Genomic DNA, 20132 nt, shown 5'->3' with positions numbered 1-20132 from the left:
TCTCTTAATAATATCCTAAATATAATCTTATATTATAATATAAATTATTTATCCTATACTGAAATATAACTTATACTTAAAAAATATTTAATATAACTTTTTTTATTGTAATATAAAGATTTATTCATTATAAATTATAGTTATACAGAAATATTTGTTCTGACCTAAATAAAAATATTAATGTAACAAAATGCTTATCTTATAAAAATAGAGTTGATTAAGCTAATCACAGATTTTAGGTTAGGTGAAAGCAATCATCCACCTAATGGTCACAAAGCATGCCACACATTAAAACGGAGAGGGATTACCTCCGTAAAAAGAAGAATAAACAAAGGATATATACGTAATTTAGTATTGCACTAGCTATTAGTATGTGGTAGAGATAATGATGATGATACTGATGCACAAAGATATTGATGATGAGATAACATCATTATGAATGATGATGATGAACAACATGGTGCATGTGCATAACGAGAGTGGAATGGCATTTGACTTCATTGTGAGAGAGGAGGAAGAGAGAGAAAGAAAGGGAATAGAAGCGAAAAGGAAGGACCAAAGAATGAAGAAAATTCAATCTGATCGAATACAATCTTGACGTCCGCAATGACCCTTTCTCTCTTTCTCTCTCTACACTTTCTCTCTCTAGAACACACGCCATGAAGCACCAGCAGCAACAACACCAACAGTGCGTTTCACTGAGATTAAAGAAGATGCTGCTGCTTCTGCACTGAGAAAACCCTAGACACTTATTCTGGATGCGAACTCGGAAACCCCAACTGCAAAGTTCTACGCTTTTCGTTCATTCTCACTCTGTTGATCACTCACCGGATTCTGCCACTATTCAATTTCGCAAATTTCAACTCTCGGTGAGTCATGGCAACTGCTAACTTTACACTTCCGACGTTCTCACCCTTTCGTCTAAGTGTCTGTCCCTGTTTTTTCTCAATACTGCGCCTCATTTGTGTCATTTGTAGCTCTGGATCGCTGATTCGCTTAAGCTAAGCTTCGATCGGCTGCTATTTTTGTCACTACTTTGATGAAGTTTATGCTTTACACTTTTCTCCCCTTTTTCAATTAAGCTTGGGCTTTTAAAAAATGGTAATTCTTCGGGTTTTATTGATTTTGGTGTGAGATGTGTCTTAATTTGATTAATTTTTTTCTTTTAATTTTTAGAGTTTCTTTTAGTGTTTAGTTTGATAGTATTGTTTGTTGAAATTTTCGGGCTTTCTTTTTTGTTAATGGTTTTTCTTGGGTATAATTGTATGCACTGATGGATGGGTTGGATCTGAGAAGTCATGTGTTGTACAGAGATTCATGCGAGAGCTGTTTGGAGGTTGCTCCTTTAAGGGAGGTAGCGCAATTGTAATGTTCAGAATCAAAGAATGTTTCTTGGTTTTGGTTTTCTTTGGTGTATGGCTTGTGTTTGGTAAAACTCAACACCACGTACTTCTGTTGGATCACAGTGAAGACTTTTGCCTTGAACTCGGGGTTGAAGTAGTACTTTCTGGGTTGAGCGTTGTGAACGTGCCCAGTTTCTCACAAGCTGTTGTGTAATTGTACTTTGTTGAACTTGTGTTTTAAGTAACTTAGTTGTTATGCTTAGGTGATTGCTTGAAGGCCGTGACATCGAAAGATGGTGCCTCCGGGGCCACCCACTCCCATTGGTGGTGCCCAGTCTGTTTCACCATCTCTTTTAAGATCAAATTCTGGAATGCTAGGAGCTCAAGGGGGTCCCATGCCGCAGACATCCTTCCCTTCACTTGTGTCTCCTCGTACTCAGTTCAACAACATGAACATTCTAGGAAATATGTCCAATGTAACTTCCATACTGAATCAATCTTTCCCAAATGGAGCTCAGAATCCTGGGCTATCTGGTCCAGGAAGTAGCCAACGGGGAGCAATTGATACTGGAGCTGAAACAGATCCACTCTCCACTGTTGGCAATGGAATGAGCTTCAATAATTCTTCTTCCACGTTTGTACAGTCAAATATAGTAAATGCTGCTTCCTCTGGTCAAGGTCAGGGTCAACAATTTTCAAACCCTTCTAGTAACCAGATGTTGCCTGATCAACAACATCAACAACATTCCCAACAGCTTGAACCTCAAAATTTCCAACACAGTCAGCAGTCAATGCAACAGTTCTCTGGCCCTCTAAATACGCAGCAGCTGCCTCCACAGCAGCATTTTCAATCAATTCGAGGAGGAATAGGTGGTATGGGACCAGTAAAGCTAGAGCCCCAGGTAAGCAACGATCAACTTGGACAGCAGCAGCAGCCATTGCAGTCATTAAGGAACCTTTCTTCAGTTAAATTGGAGCCACAACAAATGCAGACAATGAGAACACTGGGACCTGTTAAAATGGAGCCTCAGCATTCTGATCAACCATTATTTTTGCAGCAGCAACAGCAGCAACAACAACAACAACAGCAACAGCAATTCCTCCACATGTCTAGTCAATCATCTCAGGCTACTGTTGCCCAGATCAATCTTTTGCGCCAGCACAGGCTTTTACAGTTACAACAACAACATCAGCAGCAACAACTCTTGAAGGCAATGCCTCAACAACGGTCCCAGCTACCGCAGCAATTTCAACAGCAGAGCATGCTAATGAGAACTGTGAAACCAGCATATGAACCCGGAATGTGTGCTAGGCGGCTGACACATTACATGTATCAGCAACAACATAGACCTGAAGTAAGAACCAACTATGATCCTATGTATTGACCTTACTCTATTTCTGCATACAAGAAGTCTCATTTAAGTGATATTTTCAATTTGATTTCATGCAGGATAACAATATTGAGTTCTGGAGAAAGTTTGTTGCTGAGTATTTTGCTCCTAATGCCAAGAAGAAATGGTGTGTTTCTATGTATGGAAGTGGAAGACAAACAACTGGAGTTTCCCTTCAGGTATCTTCAAAGAGAAAACCTTATAAACAAAATTGTTTGTCTTATTAATTTTGAGTCATGTATAACCCTATCTAAGTTTATGAATTAATCATCTCATTGCATTATTGATTGTACAGTTGTACTATACTTACTGATTACTGATTGGCATCATGATTTTGTTGTCACTATTTCCATATAATGTCGCTTTAAAACTTCAGTAACAAATTGCTTTGAATGTTGCAATGGATAAATTCTGGTATTCAAGGAACCAAATATAGCAGTTTCATTGTTGCTACTCGTCAGTTTAACATTACAGATGAATTCTTTAAATATTTTCAGGATGTATGGCACTGCGAAATATGTAATCGCAAGCCTGGACGTGGTTTTGGTAAGTTTTGGTTTTTGGGGTTATTTCTTCGTATATGTCCCTGTTCAATCTACTTTTTGGTTCTTTTCTGTTTGAAAATGTTGCCATCTTGAAATATATGTGAATGGGTGTGTAGTGCTTATTGCCTTTCTTAGCTGTCATTCTCTTTTCCCAGAAGCAACTGTTGAGGTTCTTCCCCGGCTTTTCAAGATAAAGTATGAAAGTGGTACTTTGGAAGAACTACTTTATGTTGACATGCCTCGTGAATATCATAATACCTCTGGTCAGATAGTTCTAGATTACGCAAAAGCAATACAAGAAAGCGTTTTTGAGCAACTTCGAGTTGTTCGTGATGGTCAACTTCGAATAGTTTTCTCTCCAGACCTGAAGGTTATATATGAAAATATTAATATTAAAATAATTTGACAGCTTATATTATATTTTATTGTCATTATTGATTTTCTTTATATGAAAGAAAGATTAATTGGCATTTTCATTTGCAGATATGTTCTTGGGAATTTTGTGCTCGGCGCCATGAGGAGCTCATACCGAGGAGATTGTTAATACCACAGGTTGCCATTAATTGCATTCTGATTGGACTTTAATTACAACTATTATATTATCTGTTTATTTAAATAGACAAACATACTTTGCATATTGATATTGATTAATGAGCCCATTTACTCTTTGTTGGTTTTTGTTAGTCTTGATAATTTTTTCTCTATTACTGTAGGTGTGGAATAAGTTTTGAGATTGAAATTGGATGAGATCTTTGCTAGGATCTATGGATTCCTAGTCTTGTTGCTAATGTTATGATTATTATTTTGTTAGGAATGCCTTTTGTAATGCTGGTTTCGTACTGTAGAGATTTTGACAGAATAGTGCTTTGCTATGCATTTAGATATTATATTATACATTATGGTATTTTCTTATCTTATTATTATTGTATGTACAGGTTAGCCAGCTTGGAGCAGTTGCTCAAAAATACCAGGCTTTTACTCAAAATGCAACACCAAATATATCTGTTCCAGAATTACAAAATAATTGCAATATGTAAGTTAATTTTACCATTTATCCTTTATGTTAATTTTTGTGTCTTTTATTAATTTTAATTTAAAACTGGATAATTTTGTTTTAATTATCTTGTACCTTTCTTATTGCAAGACCATGGGATGGGGGCATGACATACTTCCTTTACCCTTTTGAAAAGGGATTCATATGAATGTTTGAGCATGCTTATGTACATTAGCACAACTCTAACTGGAGTTGCTTCTGCTGTTTGTACAAATAAGAACTGGTTCTTTTTAGATTGCACGTTCGTTGAGTTGGACTCCTTATGTAAGAACAGTTCTTACATAAGAACTGTGTTCTTGTCATAAAAAACATTTTTTTTTAGTTTCAGATTCAACGTAAGAAAATAACTATCATTTACAATCTCAGTTGGAGACTCATTGATGACCTTCTCTGTCAGCTTCTTCTTTGTTTGTGAGGCAGTGTTATCAGGATTGCAATTAAAATGGTGATTTTGCTTCATTTTGCAATCTTGCTTCCTGTTAACAAGCTGCATTTTGAGTAAGATCATGAAGTGGTAGGATGTAACAACATCCTAGTAGGATCGGAATGAGTTGGTGTAATTGGTTCTTTTTCTGGTATTGCCAGCTTTGCTTTTTGGGTTGGGTTGCGTGACCTGGTTTTACCCAAATTTGTTTTAATAGTTTTTTTTGTTGTCCTAAATTGATAGTTTCTGCTTCTCCCCCATTTTCAGACCTGGACAAATTGTATTCTTCCCCTCAATCGATTCTGTCTCTTGGCCTCTCTCAGTCTTCACTCGACCCCTGTGTCTATGATCTGCGTTCAGTATCCGGCTCTTGTACTTGGCTCTCTCACTCTCTCTGACTTGCTGGGACTGTGACTGAGTGCTTGGATTTTTGTTGATAAGAGCGATTTGCTGTATTTTTCCTTTTGTATTCTGTTCTTGGCAAACCATTGCATCTGTACTCTAAACACTTATTTTTCATTCTACAATTTGGCTGTCTTCTTTCCCTTTTTATTTTCCCTTGAAAACTCATGAGTTGGGTTCATTTTTGCCTTTATTTGAAGATATTTTCTTATATTCTTTGGGTTTTATGATATATTTGTTCTCTGTTTTTTTTCATAATTATTATTTAGAATAGACTGAGATATTGTTAATACTTTACAATATTTATAAAATTATACAATACTTGTAAAATAGATATTTAAACTTTTAACTGAATTTCAGGGATTTTGTTATATGTATTATCCAATTATACTATCATTATCATACTTGTGTATTGAAATATATTTATATAATTTTGGTAGGATCTTATGATCCTTGTTAGGATCCTACATTTTACATTCTTGTAACCCTCCTCCTGATCTTGATAACATTGCTGTCTGCACTTCTGCTGCCTTCACTGTTCTCAGATCTCAGTTCACCATTTACTTTAACCTCAACAGTGGAATGAGCGATGTGTTTTGTATTTATTTTTGGATTTAGGCATGTGGCTAGACTATGTTCTTGTAACTTTTGCTTTTATCTGGTGATTGCAATTAGTAACATTTGCTGTGTTGAGTAATGTTTGTAATCTTTTTAGCATAGTCAGGTAGTATTTTAATGTTCAAGTGCCATTCTACTTTTAATGTTTTCTGTGTAAAACCCTTTTGTTTTGTTGGGATTTTAGCTCCCCTCTTGAAGTTTGAGTATTACAAAAATTTCCTTAATTTTCAATGTATTTTTTACAACAATTTTTTTGTTTAGTGTGAACAAGTTATTGCACTAATATATTTTTTATTGTCTCAATTAAAACGTAAATGGATTTTTTTTGCGTGTTAGGCGGATCTATTTCAAATGTATAGATTTGTATATTTCTTTTTTGTTTCATTCTCATTGACAATCTTTTTCCTGACAAATATTGGTGCCTTTTCGTGTGAGTCTCACTGTTACAACACTCTGGGACGTGTTTCATGCTTTATACATTCATTTCCAATTCTTATATACTCTACTTTCTTCTGTTTTGTCTACTGTCTATAATTTAGATTGCACTAGTCCTTTTACTTGACTTCTTTTTGTCTTAATTAGGTTTTGCTTTTTATGAAAGTCTGTGTTTTTTCTTTTAATATTTTTACACGCTTCTTTTCCAGGTTTGTTGCATCGGCCCGTCAGTTGGCTAAAGCCTTAGAAGTACCATTGGTTAATGATTTAGGATACACAAAGAGATATGTGCGCTGCCTACAGGTAGTGTTCTATTCTTAAGACATTGCTTACCCCATATATTTTTAGTGTTTAATCTTAATATATATTTTATTGTGGGAAATTATGTATTTATTTCCTTTTAATGCTTCAAATTGCACTTGGTTTCTTTTTCCGGAACTACCATGTCTTTTTGTGTTACCTATCCCTGACTGTTGAATTTGTGATCAGAACACCCCGTTTGCCTTGGTTATTTTAACTGGGAAGCCTTTCTTATTTTTGTTTCTCTCAATTTGACAGCAAATATAGCATTTATGCTGGTTTCTGTTCATGTTTTAATAAGATCTCCTGAGAGGAGTTGGGGCCCAGTAATCACTGGCTCATGTTTGATGGTGCATTTATATTTTTATAGAAAAACAGACTTCTGGAGGAGTGATTATCAAGGGCTAAATTCAGAAAAATTGAGTTTCATTTGGAGAATAATCTCCAATGAACTCTATTCAAACAGAGTGAGCACAACAAACTTAAGTTTATTGTTTCTTGTTTATACTGCAGATATCAGAAGTTGTAAATAGTATGAAAGACTTGATAGATTACAGCAGGGAAACTCGGACTGGACCTATGGGTAAGTCAATAATTTACTTGTTTATTTCTCATTTTTAAGTCTGCACATGAATGTGTCTGTAAATAATACTTTATTAAAAGGAAAAATCTGTTCCTTATACTTTTGTAATTTTGGTTTTACCATTTCTATTTTCCAATTTAAAAATTGCATTGTGTAGAAATTGCGTTCTTTGTGACATGTTTAGTTTCCTACTTGACCTTTATACATTACAGCTTAGAGTTGTTTTCTGGATATCAGTTTTTGTCTCAACATAGTCCTACTTGGTTGATATTTGAGGAGCTTGCATCCAACCTTTCTAAGCTATGCATGGTGATGGAATCAATTCCAGACGAAGTTTCCTTATGACAAAAAAGGTTGTTAAAGATACAAAGATAGAGGATTGATTGTTCATGATCTGGTTAAGAGTTGGTCCTAGAGATTCAAGTTGTAAATGTGTAGTTGTACTTGAAAAGCCTACTAACAACAGTTGTTAAATGTTAAGGGTCCGTCTCTGGATTTTAGGGATAGTGGAGGACACTTTTATGGAAGATTGATGTATGCTTAAGTGTTTGGTTTGGAGGTATGTGAGATGGAATAAAGTCTTCTTGAGCCCGCATGGAATTTACCTTTATGGTCAGGAGAGGAAGAAATAGCCTAGGTTACTTAACTATCAAGCAATATGCATATAGAGAAATTGCAATCCCTCTTGGTATTTTGCTTTGGAATTTGGCTTGGAGATGTAGTTGGTACGATAATAATGATAAATAGATGTTGAAGGGAATCAAGAGTGGACAATTGGAGTTCATCCCCTAAAGGTTTATTTGTTGGAGTTTACTATTAGGCTATTTCAACTTGAGATTCGAGACTATTATTTGGGAGGAAAGACTTTTTCCTTTGTCAGCTGTTTTACTTTGTACTTGAATCCTGTTTCTGTATCTTGGTATTAATGTCTTTGACTTCCTAACATTAAAATATCCTCATGTCTATTTTGGGGGGACACAGATATGTAATAAATCACTCACTTAATATTTTCAAACAGTAAATAGGGTAGGTTTGAGGTCATGATACTGGTGAAAGTTGACTGAACTTCTTGAGGAGCAAGACTTTTTCTTTGTGCTTTTTTGCCCCAAGCATGGAACCGTTTTTGTTTAACACGACATGGATTATATGCAACCAACTCAGCAGTCACATCTATCTTTGATCCCTGCACCTAATCAGGGAAATGAGTTATAATTCTTTCTGTTATTCTCTAATTTTTTCCTCACTTAATTAGACGAAAGTTTAGGTCTTCGAGATAACTTGTATCTTGTTTTCTAAAAGTCTTGTGAATATTTTTTTTTTCTTAATAATTATTTCCAGCTGTTTGATCATGATAATAGGTATGATGAAATTTCTATTCTTTCTATTATTTTTCCATCTCTCAGATAGCTTGGCAAAGTTCCCTCGGAGGACAAATGGTTCATCTGGACCTCGTGGTCAAGCACAACAGCATGAAGAACAATTACAGCAGCAGCAACAGCAACAAATGGTGGCCCATAACTCAAATGGTGATCAAAACTCGGTACAAGCTGCTGCCATGCAAATTGCTTCTAGCAATGGTATGGTCAGTGTAAATAACAATGTCAACTCGGCATCCACATCAACCACCACAAGTACTATTGTTGGACTTCTCCACCAGAATTCAATGAATTCTAGACAGCAAAATTCAATGAACAATGCAAGTAGTCCATATGGAGGTAGTTCTGTTCAGATTCCATCCCCAGGTTCTTCCAATACGGTGCCACAGGCCCAGCCAAATTCATCCCCTTTTCAATCACCGACGCCCTCTTCTAACAACCCCCCACAAACATCTCACCCTACTTTAACATCTGCCAATCACATGAGCGCAACTAACCCAGCAGCTAATATTTCCATGCAACAGCAGCAGCCATCTATATCAGGTGATCCTGACCCTAGTGATACTCAAAGCTCAGTCCAGAAAATCATACATGAAATGATGATGTCCTCTCAGATTAACGGTGCAGGTGGAATGATTGGTGTTGGTTCTCTTGGAAATGATGTGAAAACTGTAAATGGTATTCTGCCAGTGAGTGCCAATACAGGGCTCAATGGTGGCAATGGCTTGATGGGTAACGGGTCAATGAACAGTAATTCAGGCGTTGGGGTTGGTAATTATGGCACAATGGGTCTTGGTCAATCCTCTATGCCTAATGGAATGAGAGCTGCTGTGGTGAATAATTCAATCATGAATGGAAGGGGAGGAATGGCATCTCTTGCTCGAGATCAAGCTATGAATCATCAACAAGATTTGTCAAACCAACTACTTAGCGGGCTAGGGGCAGTAAATGGTTTTAGTAATCTTCAATTTGATTGGAAACCTTCTCCTTGAGAGCCTTTGTAGATGGTATGGATGGTGTGGTTCTTAGAAGCTGCTCATGCAACATGAGCAATGGTATTGCCATCGGCCCCCGATGATGGCAGAGTATTTGGGTTGGGTAGTGATAGGGCGTAGGCCACTGTGCCACTATATGATTTTATATATAAGAAATGAAAATTTGTTGGCTGGTTGTGTGGCTGACGGGGCTGATTTTTCTTGTGAATTCAAGTGTAACGTTTTTTTATTAATATTTCTTACTAGCTTTCACAAACTCATCCTTGACATAAGGACACGCTTGAGGAAGGTGGCAAGTTTTGGTATTCAAAAAAGCAACTGGTTGTTGGGGGAATTGTTAATTATTGTCCCAAGCAATGATCAATTTGAAGTGTTCCTAAGCACGGGGAAGTAATCAAACATTCAAACATTGAATGAGGTCTCTTTATCCAATGTAACCTTTACAAATTGAAAAAATGGTACAAGTATTACTTCAAAGTGTCATGCCACTGATGAGAAGATGGTTCTTACACTTTTAAACAGACACTATCTATTGCCTTATAGGGCATGGAAACAAAATGAAAGAGAATGAAATTTGCAATGTCAATATTATCACTTCTCCCTTTCCAATCCTTTCATTTTTGGCATTGTAATGCTTGCCCTTTTTTTTTATCACTCCCAGCTTATAAATCAATATATTTTTCAACTGTCGCTGACAGAGTAGACTTGGGAACTGCACCAATTATGCTTTCTTTTTTCTCTCCATTCTTGAAGAACAGAACTGTTGGTATGCTTCTGATGCCGTACTGAGTTGCTGTGTTTGGGGAGTCATCTGTGTTAAGCTTGTAGCATGCAAGTTTTTCACCATATTCCTTCGCTAACTCTTCAATAACAGGTGCTATCATCCTGCATGGACCACACCATGGTGCCCAAAACTCTACCAGAACAGGGGTTTCATTGGCAATCACAAGTTGATTCCAGTTTGCGTCAGTCACCTCTTTTACTGCCAAGTTTGAGCACATGTATTATTTCATTAGACAAAACAAAACAGAAAGGGAGTCACTTAATTAAAGCTTGTTTGATTTAGAAATTAGAGCTGCTACTTTAATGCTTTCTTATGCCCTGGAAAATTAGTTTAGAAATCGGTACAAGAAAACAAGCAAACTTATACATAAATTCCAAGATGAAATTGGAAAATCAATCTGCTACTTCATTCGAGTAAAAACATGGCCCAAATGTCAGGTAGAAATCATGCACTATACATTAAAATTGCCGAATGTATATGAAGTTTATATTGTTCTGGAACCTGACACTAGTTTTAATAATGCCAAGTCTAAGCAGCCCAACCATAAAACATAGACAAGTCTTAACATTGTTTCCGATTAAAATTTATTGAAAGTTAGAAATTATAGAATAGTAAGTGAGATCCATTAAATGATAATGAGACCTACAAAATTTCATAATTCCTAGTAAACTGTAATCTGCAATAAATATTTAAAAGAATAATTCTAATTCCTGTACTACTTTCTTATAAAATATTGAATGCGCTTTAAATATTTAAAAAATGAATATATTTCCTTTTTCATTTAATATTTTTTTACAAGTAGGAGAATTTGCACTTTGTACTAGTGGTTAAAACATCTCTCCTAAGGTACTTCGGGAAACTAGACTATCCAATATAACACATTCTGAAATTCCTAATACGAATTAAAATGGAAAAGCATGTCAGAAGATGGTTTACTCAGTGCAGAAAGGTTAGAAGCTTGCATATGGGATAATCACTTACCTTCATTTACTGCTTCACGAGCATTGCAAACAAAACGGGATTTTCGGTAGGTTGAATAGAGAGATTGGTATGAGAGTTTTGCGTTCGGCATGGATTTCTTGAAACCTCTGTGGGTTGGGAAAACAAGCTTTTCCCTTGAAGTTGGAAAGCACGGAGAAAGGCATTGGGGTGTGGCTGTGCCTACTGTTAAACACTTCTCCAGGGCCATGCTAGCTTCCTACCCGCTTTGCTCTAAACTTTGTTACAAAATACACTCCTGGATAATCTTTTCAATTCTTTTGTTTCTTTATGTACTATCTATATCCCTATGTGGATATTATTACAAGATTGTGAGGTTCTAAGAAGGCTCAAATTCATGTGGATCTCATTTTGTTGTCAATAAACTTTTTTATCCCACTAAAACCTACAATTTCTCCAAAAACTTATTACAAGAGGACTGCATCACCATCAAAGTACCCAAAACCAGAATAAAAAATATTTAATACCTTTTCTTTTACTCTTGAAGATGTACATAATCTTATAATATACTAGGGTTTTCTAATTCTTATTTTGTTTTTGCTAATATTCTAAGATTTGTCAGCCTGTTAAATCCCACCAACTTTATTATGTTTTTTTCATCAAAAATACAGGAACTGATAAGTTATTTGCTCTCACAAATGCAAATAAAATTGAAAACCAGTGACATATTTTTAGGAATATTGTTTGAGTAAATTAGTAATTTAGAATTGATGTGACATGACCTCCATGAAATTATGTGGTTGTGAAATGAAGTGCAAGAATACAAGGTCAGAACTAGTTAGGATAGGAATCAACCAATCCACTATTTTCCACTCTCATTATTAATAAGCAACCTTATCAAGCCACATCATATACCGTCTTTTGATAATTCCTTCTTCTATCAGCACATATACAAAGTCTATTGTTAACTACACTTTATTCAAACCTCTCTAATGGTGGTTCTGGGATAAAAGAAATTGTAAACATTTTTTTTTCCATCACTAATTAACCATCTCATATTTAATAATATCATTATTAGTTATTATTATCATGAAAAAATTAAGACGTAATAGGTGTTAAATCACATTATTAAATATTTTTGTTAATATTTTATACAAATAAGTAATTAATAATGTTGTTATTGATAACATGTCAAAAAAAATTATTAGCAATTGACACCAGAGTAATGATAGACGATAATGGTTTAGTTTTAAAAAATAAAATAAAAATAATGTGTAATTAAATTTTTATAAAATCAAAGTGAAGTTTATTAATAATTAAAGACAATCCAGTAAGATATATTTTGAGATTTAATTGATTATATGTCCTTGTATTTGTGTCAACCTTTTAGTTTTTTATATTTAAAGTTTTTATGTTTTAATTATCATAAGAATATCTCCTTTTATATCTTTTAATTCTTGTTAGTTTTCTGATAATATGAAACTGTTACACAATTGGAGACATGAAATGTTAAAAAAAACTCTAAAATGTAGTTTTTAAGTATAGGAAGAAAAACTTTAACATGTATATAGATATTAACAAAGAATAAAATAAATGAAAATATCTGTTTTGATGGGTACAAAAAGCAAATATCTGATATGTGGAAAATGTTCATCTGTTTCAAATTCTTCACATGATTGTGACCAAACCACTGAACAAGGCAACAAAATGCTGATAATTAATCCACATAACATGTGAATAAAAACCTCCTATCGTATCAAATAACTTGTAATAAATTTGACGCTCTTGAATCTTAAGAAAGAAAGGAACTTTGTCTCATTTGTTTTTGAAAAACTCTCTTCTTTGGGCAGACAAATTGGTACTCTTCAATGAGTTAACTTGTTTTTCAACCAATGTGCAAGGTTTTTTCACAAGTTGTTGTCCATGGTGGACCAAGATGATAACTTCATCAGTCACGGTTTTGTTTATTTGTATTATAAGAGGCGAAAGGAAGATACATTTTTTTGGTGATGTTGCAAAATAGTTAACCAAACCAAGTGTTAAAAATATCCATTAAATTGGTCTAGTACCAACCTATTAACATGCATTGTTGGATTTATTTATTCATGCAAATTACTATTTTTTTTATATCATCTTGTCACTTCAAGTTAAAGAATTAAAATGTATAATTTTTCTTCAATTTACTAATATGAGTATTGTAGCGTCCATTTATATACGAATGTAGATATTTATTTCATTAGACGTTCAAAGAATAAATTAAACAATTTTATAAGATGTTTTCCTATTTCAATTCAGAATTTAAAATATGTTATTTCTTTATAAGCTATATCTAAATTTAGGTTTTGGAAAAAGTTTCTTGAACATAAGAATATTACTAGCTATTTTTAGTTTCTCAATTTAAAGATTTAAAATTTATTTAAAAAATTCGCAAGATACCATGAATTAAATACATTAATGTAAGTGAATTAAATACATTAATGTAAGAATATACTTATAATCCAAATTATTTACGGAAGAATTTTGTAGGTAAAATAGCAAAAATACATGGGTAAATCGGAATTATTGATTACACTATGCTCAAAGCCAAGTTTCTTGAGAAATGTCCAAAGAAGTTTTAAACATTACACCAGTCAAATTTTGTTGTCACATTATGATTATTATTATATTTATTAGTAAGATTAATAATATTAATATAGTTAATAATATAAAAATTATTAACATTATTAAAAATTATTAACATTATTAAATATTATTAATATTATTGAATATCATTAATATTCTTAAATATTATTAAATATAATTAATATTATTAAATATTAAAAATAGTGTTAATATTATTAATAATATTAATATTATAAGTAATATTAATATTATAAATAATATTAATTTTATTAATATTTTTATTAATAGTATTTATATTATTAATGTTATTATTACTAATATTATTAATTTTATTATATCATTAATACTATTAATATTACTAATTTTATTATTATTATTATTATTATTCATATTATTAATATAATACTAATTATATTATTATATTAATATTATTAATTTTATAATATTAAAAATATGTTATACTTATTAGTTATGATTATTATTTATTATTATTATTATTTATGATTTTATAATTAATTATATTATAATAATATTTTTAATATTATGTAGATAATTATTATGATAATAGTTGGTAGTTAATAGAGATCTGTGGATAAAAGTTCGTAGGTAATAAGATCCGTGAGTAATAGTGGGTAGGTAATGCTGAATTTACTTACGAATTCAGATTTGTAGGTAATATTAGTAAATAATGTTGTGTGTAGGTAATGCTGAATTTACCTACGAATTAAAATCCGTGGATAAAAATTCGTAGATAATACTGATTTTATTTGTAGTGAAATCAGTAGGATTTCTCTTAAACATTTAATGTGTCATTCAATATGAACTAAAAAAAATATCAAATTTTAACTATACCAAATTTTTGGTAGTTAACATTTTTTTTTAAAAATTTGTGCTTTGATATTGTATTAGTAAAGAGTTGCTAAGGCTAAATGAATTATAGTTTATGCGAGAATCATGATCTAAGTATGGATGGCGACATTTGGTGAAACATTTAAATGATATGATTTTTTCCCTTGAAACTAACTTTTAAGAGAGGAATCTTCAAGACCTTAAATATTTATCATTTGTACCATTATGAAGCATTGTTGAATGTAAGCCTATGTTATAACTCTTGAATCATTTAAAATAGGGCTCATTTAGTAGAATGGTTTAGTTTGATTATCCACCCTAACAACTAGCATTAAAAAGGAGTAACTGAGTGCATATTTCAAAGGAATTATGAGGAGGAAAAAAAAAGAGAATACTTTTTTAACTAAAAGAACTATATAATATTTATTATATTAAATAAAAGACAAACACATTATGTTATATTAGTTAATTTTATTTCTGAAAATTTTCAAATTAAAAAATATTTATTACCTTAAACATAAATATGGCCATTACTCCACCCATGTTAGATAAAATGAAAATTTGGTTATTAGATTAAGATTGTAAGTTAGTAGTATAGCAAGCAAACGCTACAATAGATATATCAGGATTATTCTACACACTAAACAAGCAAGCAAAGACTACATTACCAGTACTACAATAAGTGTGTCTACTAATTAACATAATTCATTATCTTGGTAACTTCCATGCCGATGCAACGATCAAGTTTTTGTCTTCCCACCCAAAGTGAAGTGCACCCATTTCCTCCTTTATCTTGTACCTGTCACAATACATCACCTTAATGAGTTTTCGGATTTCATCAGTCACATTTGTGCTCATTGGAGATGAAGTGAAGCCAGCCATTGTCATCCTTGCTCTCCATTTTCCTGCCACTTCATACCGTTCTATCCTATCCTCGCCCTCACATGCAACAACATTGACAATGTCCCTGGCCAAGCATTGCCTTTCAACATTCATCCTATCCTGGCTTTCTCTAGGAAGAGTAACATCAAGTGACTCAAACACAGCAGAGTAGTAATTGTAGGATTCAACAAATCTAGGCAAGAAGGGGGTGGTGTTTGTGTTCACATCTTGCTCCACAACTGTCACAAGCTTTGGGTTCAAGCTCTTCACCAACCGAAGAAGTTGGTCCCGTTCGTTTACTGTAGAAACACTCTCATCAGGCATATGATGAAGCTGGAATGCAAAGTTCACCACAAGTGCTTCCCCAGGACTACAGTTGAGCATTGATGGGGTGACAATGGAAGTCCTTGATGCCACTGCTCGGAACTCAAATGGTAAACCAAGTGCCTCTGCTAGTTTTTCTAGTCGTTGTCCTATGTTCTTTAGGCCTCCAATAGATCGCTGCACGGACTCAGGATCATCAACACCAGTCAATCTAACATGGGGTGGCTTACTTGACCTTGAAGCAAGTGTTTGGATTAGATTAATGTACTGGCTTCCTTGATTGATGTCAAAGTCTATGATATGAATGTTCATGTCATCTTTCACTGCTTCTGTAATTGCATTGTTAGCAGCAATAAATCCAAATTTGAAACATGGGCAAACCTCAAACAGTATCTGCATAGCTGCTAGACGGTCTGAAGAAGGAGGTTCCTTGCATCTCAGAGCTTTGTAAATACTTTTGCCGGATTCGGCTAGGCGAGCTGCAAGTCCCTCAACCATATAGGCTGCAATTCTTTGAGAAGGCTCTCCTTGAATTGAGACCATCTGCCTGAGATTGTTTATCATGGATGATCCTTCCACTTCGTTTCCTTCTGAAAGTGCAATAGCACATTCATAAAGCAGCTGCTTGGGGGTCTGAGAAGTTAGTGATATTTCTTTGGTGCTGCTGATGCTGCTGATGCTGGAATCTGAAGAAGAGTACTCCTTTGGTGAGTCATGGAGGACTACATTCTGCATGGAATCAGCCCACTCAGCAAGGTCTGGATCAATTTCCATGCTTTGAACAGCCTCAAATATGTCTTCCTCTTCCAGCTCCTCCTCCTCAGCCTCACTATCATCAAGCAATGCCCTCTCCAATGCTTGTAGTTTTAAACTCATTAGACCGTCAGTTTTACGGGAATCGAGGCTTCCATTATCCATCAAATCTGATCCAAAGTTGGACTGATAACCATCATGATGCATTGTAGACATGAAAGAACAATCAAATGGGTTATTGGCAACCACAGAAGCTTCTGAACTGGCTGTAAGCTGGTAAGAAGAGGCTACATCAGGGGGAATTGAGCTTCCAGAGATGCTGGAATTAGATGGTTCTATCAGTTCTTCTGTTTGACAGTCATGGAAATACTTCTCATAACTCTCGCTGGAGTAAGAATCTGCCATGTCCATGCTCCTATGCTTATCAGGACCAAAAATTTGGGAGGACAAACCTGGTCTAACATCAGTTCCCTTTAGTGAGAAGAGCTTGGCATTTTTATACGATGTAGGAGCTAGATCAACAGACCTAACTAATGACATAATTCCCCTGTTATACAATTCACGCAGAATTTTAGGCTGTATAAAAAACATGACTAATTAATTAGCCAGTAAAATTCTTTGAAATCTGTAATAAATAAAACCTATAAATATATATATTTTACCTTTCCCACCTTGAGAAACAGTACGGCAGGCAGAGTTGCTCAGCGATAAAATCTTGTTGAACCTTAAAGGATGACTATGCCCTGATAAGAGAAACAAAAGGATAAGAAGAAAAAAACATTAGGTGAACTTTCAGGTAGAACTATAAATCCATGTGAACTGAAAAAAAAAATAAAAATACTAGATACACTACTGAGTTTTGTTGCCTCAGTCAAGAGATAAATATAGTAAAGTCATCCTAAATCAGTTGGTTTGATGATCCATCATGTTCAAATTCACAAAAGTTTTTTATCTGAGAAAAATAATGTTCCAGATTAAGAATATCTCTCGCATAACTTGTGCAATTGAACTAATCATATTCAGTGTGGCAACGGAAAGAGGATTTGGTGCTACTTGAATCTCGGATGAACCACCATGGTTGAAATTGTTCAAGTACTTAATGTTTTCCTACTCGGCAAACCACGCGAATGAATTTCAAATATGCTTCTAAAAATAAAAGTTAGTTACTGGATCCAGTCAAACATGAGTTGACAGCTTAAAATTCCACCTTAGCATAGCAAAGACCATTATCCCTGTCATAGTGGCCTGCTCTGTATTTGGAAAAGTAAAATAAATATTAAAAACCTCTTGTGTGCTTTATCATTTAAACTATGATCTTCTTTCTATCTGCAGATTCTAGATTCTAGATCCGATCCACATAAAAACAAACTCTTGAAATCAAATCAAATGCTCCGGAAACAAAAAGAAAAAAAACCCCAAATTGTTCGATGATTCTTTAGACATTCAAATTGTAGAGATATGACATTTGCTCTTCCAAAGTCATATAAGATAAATCTAACCAGAAATCATATTGATAAGAAATTCCTACTGCAAATACTAACTAAGATGTTATTATCAAGAGACTCGTAAAACAAGGCTTCAAATAAGTTTGGCTAAAACTGATAATCTTGCACAAAACTCTTTTGATAGTATCTATATCTTTATTTGTGTTTAGATGGGAGAATCACCGGCCTCAAAATCCACAGCATATTTTGTAAGACAAAAGCAATACTTCGAACCAAAAGCCAATTCTTATTTGAAATTGTAGCCCAATATACGAGTAGATAGATCAAGTGACAGTAACAGAAAAGGCTTAACAAAAACCCTTTGGGACCAGAGACCTATACAAGGAAAAGTTAAAAACTTTCTTAGAGGAAGAACTGAGGATTGGAATCATCTGCTGCAATCACATGCATGCATCACACTATAACACGTATCATCTGCTGCAGATTGAAATCAGTTTACTAGGACTGCAACAGATAGTAGCATTCATCAAAAGGAGCAATAAGTTACAGTATTTGAAACATATCATCTAGATTTTGTGGATGGAAATTAAGATGAATCACCACAGGGAGGAAGTGTACCTGCGAAATTAGAAACCAAGAAGCACAAGAATCATAGCACTCTTCCTACCCTGCCATTTTGTACACAGAAAGATGAGTACGAATCTGAGAATTGTGTTTAGAGAGAGAAGAGAGGTTAGAACTGGTCTTTGACTAGTGTCATAGAGATATAGCCAAGCCAAATAGCAATAGCAGCGTTTGACAGTTTTCTAAATAAGAAAGTTGGTGGATTAGGAGTTCAGGTTGGTAGAATCGCAACAAATAAGACAAATGCCAGTATTAACAAGACTCAACTTGAGAACCTATATATACTGTTAACTAACTGTTTAAGAGTGAAGAAAAAACCTTTGAATCTCACAATGATTGGACCAAAATATGGAATTCAGTTAAGAGGAATTCAACAATCTTAATAAAAAAAAAGCAGTGGAAATTACACTCCATGTTTCTTTAAGGATAGTTTAAATTATATTACAAATTATTCTAATTTCAAAAAGAAAAAGATCTTCTCTATTAAAAGATAAAAGCTAAGAAAATCACTTAATAAGAAGTATTTTTCATTTTAGTCATGTTTACTGCCATTCGTTGTTGATCTCCATGATTAATTATAGACTTTAAAAAATTAAACAAAGTTTAACATACACCATTGGAGACTTTATCTAAATTTTTTATTTTATTTTTTGTTATAATATAGATAATATTTATTTTGATAAAGTACATATTTTTATGAGTAATTTAAACGATTCATTGATTCTTTGAGCAGTCTGTTTATGAACAGAACTCTGATTTATAATTTACTAAAAGAAAACCTGAGGTTCTGGAAATTGGTAGTGGGAAGCAAGTGGAAAAGTGATGAAAGACTTCCATAAAAAAGTAACAAGACTTTGATGCATTTAGCACAATATTAATATTTCTTCTCCTTTACCCCTACGTTTCTTTCATTCTAAATATATATAGTCTTAATGTTAATACTGAGTTCAAATGTTCTATTATGGAGGAAATTCCCACTCTGTTATCCTTGCTTCTAATTTATCTTTTGATTTTTGAGAATTGTGGGGTCAAATAAGTCTTTTAAAGGAGTTGCTTTAAGATAGATATGTATGATAATTAGAATACATTTATTTTACTGTGCGTATTGACGTAGGGTCTCACGTCATATAACGTCAGTGATCTATTTTTAGGCGTGGAATGTGATGGAATGGGAATGTTGCAAGTTTCAATTTTATAATAGATGAAACATTGGAAATAGTAAAATGAATTTAGCAAGATTTTGTACTTGTTGACAGAGTCAAAGTTTCGCAGGCTCATCTACTTTCCCAAGTTTGGACTTTGCTTCCTGCATATAGCAAGATTTTGTCTACAGAAAAATCTACATTTCATTTTCCCAAAATACATTTTTAAGAATACAAGTTTTATTGGATTGAATTTTGGTTTCAATGATTTAATTATTGTTGGAAATTTCAATTCTCTTAAA

The 20132-nt window shown here is 33.7% G+C and overlaps 3 protein-coding genes across 11 annotated transcripts; 1 reads left to right on the top strand and 2 right to left on the bottom strand.

Moving 5' to 3' along the window:
• Positions 1-488: 488 nt before the first annotated feature.
• On the top strand, positions 489-11467 carry LOC137820970 (transcriptional corepressor SEUSS-like). 2 transcript variants are annotated; one of them, XM_068625332.1, is made up of 10 exons: positions 489-869; positions 1607-2698; positions 2794-2913; positions 3232-3280; positions 3435-3649; positions 3763-3831; positions 4215-4312; positions 6422-6515; positions 7026-7095; positions 8499-11467. In XM_068625332.1, exons 2-10 carry the CDS (start codon positions 1637-1639, stop codon positions 9461-9463), a joined length of 2742 nt encoding a protein of 913 aa, XP_068481433.1. In that variant the 5' UTR covers positions 489-869; positions 1607-1636; the 3' UTR covers positions 9464-11467. The 2 variants fall into 2 exon arrangements, with proteins under 2 accessions (XP_068481433.1, XP_068481434.1); XM_068625333.1 differs by lacking the exon at positions 489-869 and having other exon boundaries at positions 1312-2698.
• On the bottom strand, positions 9858-11786 carry LOC137820971 (thioredoxin-like). The gene is made up of 2 exons (XM_068625334.1): positions 11232-11786; positions 9858-10448 (listed from the first exon to the last, which is right to left on the bottom strand). Exons 1-2 carry the CDS (start codon positions 11437-11439, stop codon positions 10129-10131), a joined length of 528 nt encoding a protein of 175 aa, XP_068481435.1. The 5' UTR covers positions 11440-11786; the 3' UTR covers positions 9858-10128.
• Positions 11787-15204: 3418 nt separating this feature from the next.
• Positions 15205-19100, bottom strand: LOC137820221 (scarecrow-like protein 1). Of its 8 annotated transcripts, none has more exons than XM_068624173.1 (4): positions 18683-19093; positions 18440-18568; positions 17282-17362; positions 15205-17166 (listed from the first exon to the last, which is right to left on the bottom strand). In XM_068624173.1, the coding sequence occupies exon 4, from the start codon at positions 17157-17159 to the stop codon at positions 15369-15371; it is 1791 nt and encodes a 596-aa protein (XP_068480274.1). In that variant the 5' UTR covers positions 17160-17166; positions 17282-17362; positions 18440-18568; positions 18683-19093; the 3' UTR covers positions 15205-15368. The 8 variants fall into 8 exon arrangements, with proteins under 8 accessions (XP_068480274.1, XP_068480278.1, XP_068480279.1 ...); XM_068624177.1 differs by having other exon boundaries at positions 15205-17195; positions 18683-18939; XM_068624178.1 differs by having other exon boundaries at positions 17291-17362; positions 18683-18939.
• Between the last annotated feature and the right edge of the window lie 1032 nt (positions 19101-20132).

This window comes from Phaseolus vulgaris, chromosome 9, assembly GCF_000499845.2.
Source record: "Phaseolus vulgaris cultivar G19833 chromosome 9, P. vulgaris v2.0, whole genome shotgun sequence".
Classification (NCBI taxonomy): domain Eukaryota; kingdom Viridiplantae; phylum Streptophyta; class Magnoliopsida; order Fabales; family Fabaceae; genus Phaseolus; species Phaseolus vulgaris.
Note: the sequence above shows the minus strand (reverse complement) of the source record. Positions and strands in the feature narration are given on the sequence as shown.

Bases quoted from the DNA above. Each gene is read 5' to 3' on its own strand.
- LOC137820221 (XM_068624174.1), bottom strand. From the start codon at position 17,159: ATGTCATTAGTTAGGTCTGTTGATCTAGCTCCTACATCGTATAAAAAT.
- LOC137820971 (XM_068625334.1), bottom strand. From the start codon at position 11,439: ATGGCCCTGGAGAAGTGTTTAACAGTAGGCACAGCCACACCCCAATGC. The intron at 10,449-11,231 runs GTAAGTGATTAT...CAAACTTGGCAG, and splicing joins TCGTGAAGCAGTAAATGAAG to TAAAAGAGGTGACTGACGCA.
- LOC137820970 (XM_068625332.1), top strand. From the start codon at position 1,637: ATGGTGCCTCCGGGGCCACCCACTCCCATTGGTGGTGCCCAGTCTGTT. The intron at 4,313-6,421 runs GTAAGTTAATTT...CTTCTTTTCCAG, and splicing joins TTACAAAATAATTGCAATAT to GTTTGTTGCATCGGCCCGTC. The intron at 7,096-8,498 runs GTAAGTCAATAA...TCCATCTCTCAG, and splicing joins AACTCGGACTGGACCTATGG to ATAGCTTGGCAAAGTTCCCT.